Source organism: Bison bison, unplaced genomic scaffold (genome assembly GCF_000754665.1).
Source record: "Bison bison bison isolate TAMUID 2011002044 unplaced genomic scaffold, Bison_UMD1.0 scf7180017864280, whole genome shotgun sequence".
Taxonomy (NCBI): Eukaryota; Metazoa; Chordata; class Mammalia; order Artiodactyla; family Bovidae; genus Bison; species Bison bison.
Window position 1 is genome coordinate 7,620,857 of NW_011494852.1, and position 2,295 is coordinate 7,623,151.

The window sequence follows — 2,295 nt, forward strand, 5'->3', positions numbered from 1 at the left end:
CCCCCCACGTCACGGCCGCGCGCGCTGTGAGCCGCGGACACCGGCGGACGCCGTCGGATGGGGCGCTGGGGCAGCGAGGGGCGCCGGAGCCCATGGGCCCCGGCCCTGGTGAGTGAGGCTCCAAGCGCTCAGAAAAGGGCCCATCTCCCTTGACCCCGCCAAAGCTCTATGTCCCAGCCCAGCGGAGTCCTCTTGCTTAGCGTGGGGAGAGTCAGTGTCCCCATGGCCCCCACTGCTTCAAGAGGCTTTGTGGATCCCTGGGTAACTGAGATGCAGGAGGAAGCAGGGGTGGCAACTCTAATGCCTACAGGGGCCAGGCAGGTGACATTAATGGCAACGATTACTAGCGCTAACACGTGTTAGGTACCCGTTCTCTATTAGCAGGACAAAGACGATTAGAACAGAAAGGAACTAAGGACCTCCTATCAGGCACTGTGCTCCTTGTTCTACAATTACTGTATTTAATCCTGGCCTGTGTAGCGAGGTGCTGAAATCCCCGTTCACAGACAGCAACATGCCTAAGGTGCCTCTGGGTCTTGGTGAGCCTGCCCAGGGTTGGAGAGGCGGGAGGGATGAGGCTTTGTCTGGAGTACTAGCAAGGAGGCAGGCTCTGAGAGATAAAGGGCTGCCCAGAGTCGCACCCAGACGAGTGAGCAGTTAGGAGTCGGGGGCGGGTGGGGGTGGCGAGGTAGATGTCCAAACCCTGCTGGACAGCGGGCCCAAGAAAATCAGATTTTTTTGTCAAGAGAAGTCCAATTCCAATCTTCATGTAAATGCTCCTGCCTTTTAAACACCACCGTCTGGCCCACCCCACTCACCTCCTCTGATCCTCTCTTACCAGGCCCTCGAGATCCCCTGGACTTCCCCCGCCTGCCCGACCCCCAGGCCCTGTTCCCCACCCGCCGTCGGCCCCCCGAGTTCCCGGGCCGCCCCACCACCCTGACCTTCGCCCCAAGGCCCCGGCCAGCCTCCAGCCGTCCCCGCCTGGACCCCTGGAAACTGGTCTCCTTCGGCCAGACGCTCAGCATCTCGCCTCCCAGCAGGCCAGACACTCCAGAGAGCCCGGGGCTCCCCAGCATGCAGCCCACGCTGCTCGACATGGACATGGAGGGGCAAAGCCAGGACAGCACAGTCCCCCTGTGCGGGGCCCATGGCTCCCGCTGAGGCCTGCCTGCAGCTGCCCGCCTGGGCAGCCATGAATGTAGTGCCCCAGGCCCCGCCTCAGCCCACTGTGCCACACGGCAGGGGAGGCCCTGGGCAGGATACTCACTATTTATTGGGGAAGGGGGGAGGGAGGACACTTAATTTATTCCTTTGTACCCCAGGGGTGGGGCCCTGTGCCTGCCCTGCGGTGGGGGGGAGGGTGGGCAGGGGTACTCAGGGACAGGGCGTCATAAGGGATTCGGCACAAAATGCAGCATTAAAGGTAACCCCTGCCCCCTACCGCGTTTGGCTGTGTGTCTTTCCCTGGCCCAGCCCCAGATCCTAGATCATCCCCAGTGGCACAGCACCCCACATGCTCCGTCCTAGGCCTCTCTAGATTTCTGAGTCCAGGGGTTGTAGCCTAGGCCCTTGTCCCCTCCCAGGCCCCACAAGAATACCACACAAAGAGGTTATGGTCACCAGTGATGAGTGCTTTACCAGAGAACATGAGTCAGAGAAAGTTACACGGTGAGGTGAGGTGGGGTGGGGAGGAGGAGGGACACTCCCCCACGTTGGCCTCAGCCAACGACGTCCCGAGTCCCAGGCCCGGCCCCACTGTCTTCCCGCTGTAGGCTGCAGCGGTTCATCTTGAGCTGAGTCAGCTGGATGTATCGCAGAACGTTGGTGTCTGCAGGGGAGGCAGGCAGGGCATTATCTGTGTGTCCTGGGGCAGCAGGTAACATCCGCACCACCTTGGCTCATATGAGGAGGTCCCCATCCTCCACTGGCTCCCACACACAGCCTGTGTCGCCAGAGCCCTTCTCACAAAGCCCAGCCAAGCTGGCAGAGCAGGACGTGTCACACCTCCATACTTTCGTATCTGCCGTGCCCTCAGCCAGGCACGCCTGAGCTCAGAGACTCCTGTCGCACTTCTCACCCTCCAGCGACACTGCAGGAAGTGTGTTCTCTCCAAACCCCTTAGAGGAAAACTCACCTCACACCCTGGGCCACGCACCTGTTGTGCTCCTACTTCACTGGTTATTAATACAGAACTGAGTCTTCTGCCTCCTCCAGCCGATGTGCGCGCGCGCGCGCGGATACACACACACACCCTGACACACACACACACACCCCTCCACACACACACACACC

At 60.9% G+C, this 2,295-nt stretch overlaps 2 protein-coding genes across 2 annotated transcripts in view; one reads left to right on the forward strand and one right to left on the reverse strand.

Moving 5' to 3' along the window:
- Positions 1-1,712, forward strand: part of MAP3K10 (mitogen-activated protein kinase kinase kinase 10) — a 16,171-nt gene extending 14,459 nt beyond the window's left edge. Inside the window, exon 10 of the mRNA XM_010849327.1 lies at positions 634-1,712. Coding sequence (XP_010847629.1) covers positions 634-1,164 — 531 coding nt within the window. The 3' untranslated portion in view covers positions 1,165-1,712. The remainder of the gene's footprint in view (positions 1-633) is intronic.
- Positions 1,614-2,295, reverse strand: part of TTC9B (tetratricopeptide repeat domain 9B) — a 2,396-nt gene continuing 1,714 nt past the window's right edge. The window contains exon 3 of the mRNA XM_010849230.1: positions 1,614-1,831. Within this exon, the coding sequence (XP_010847532.1) occupies positions 1,722-1,831 (110 nt within the window). The 3' untranslated portion in view covers positions 1,614-1,721. The remainder of the gene's footprint in view (positions 1,832-2,295) is intronic.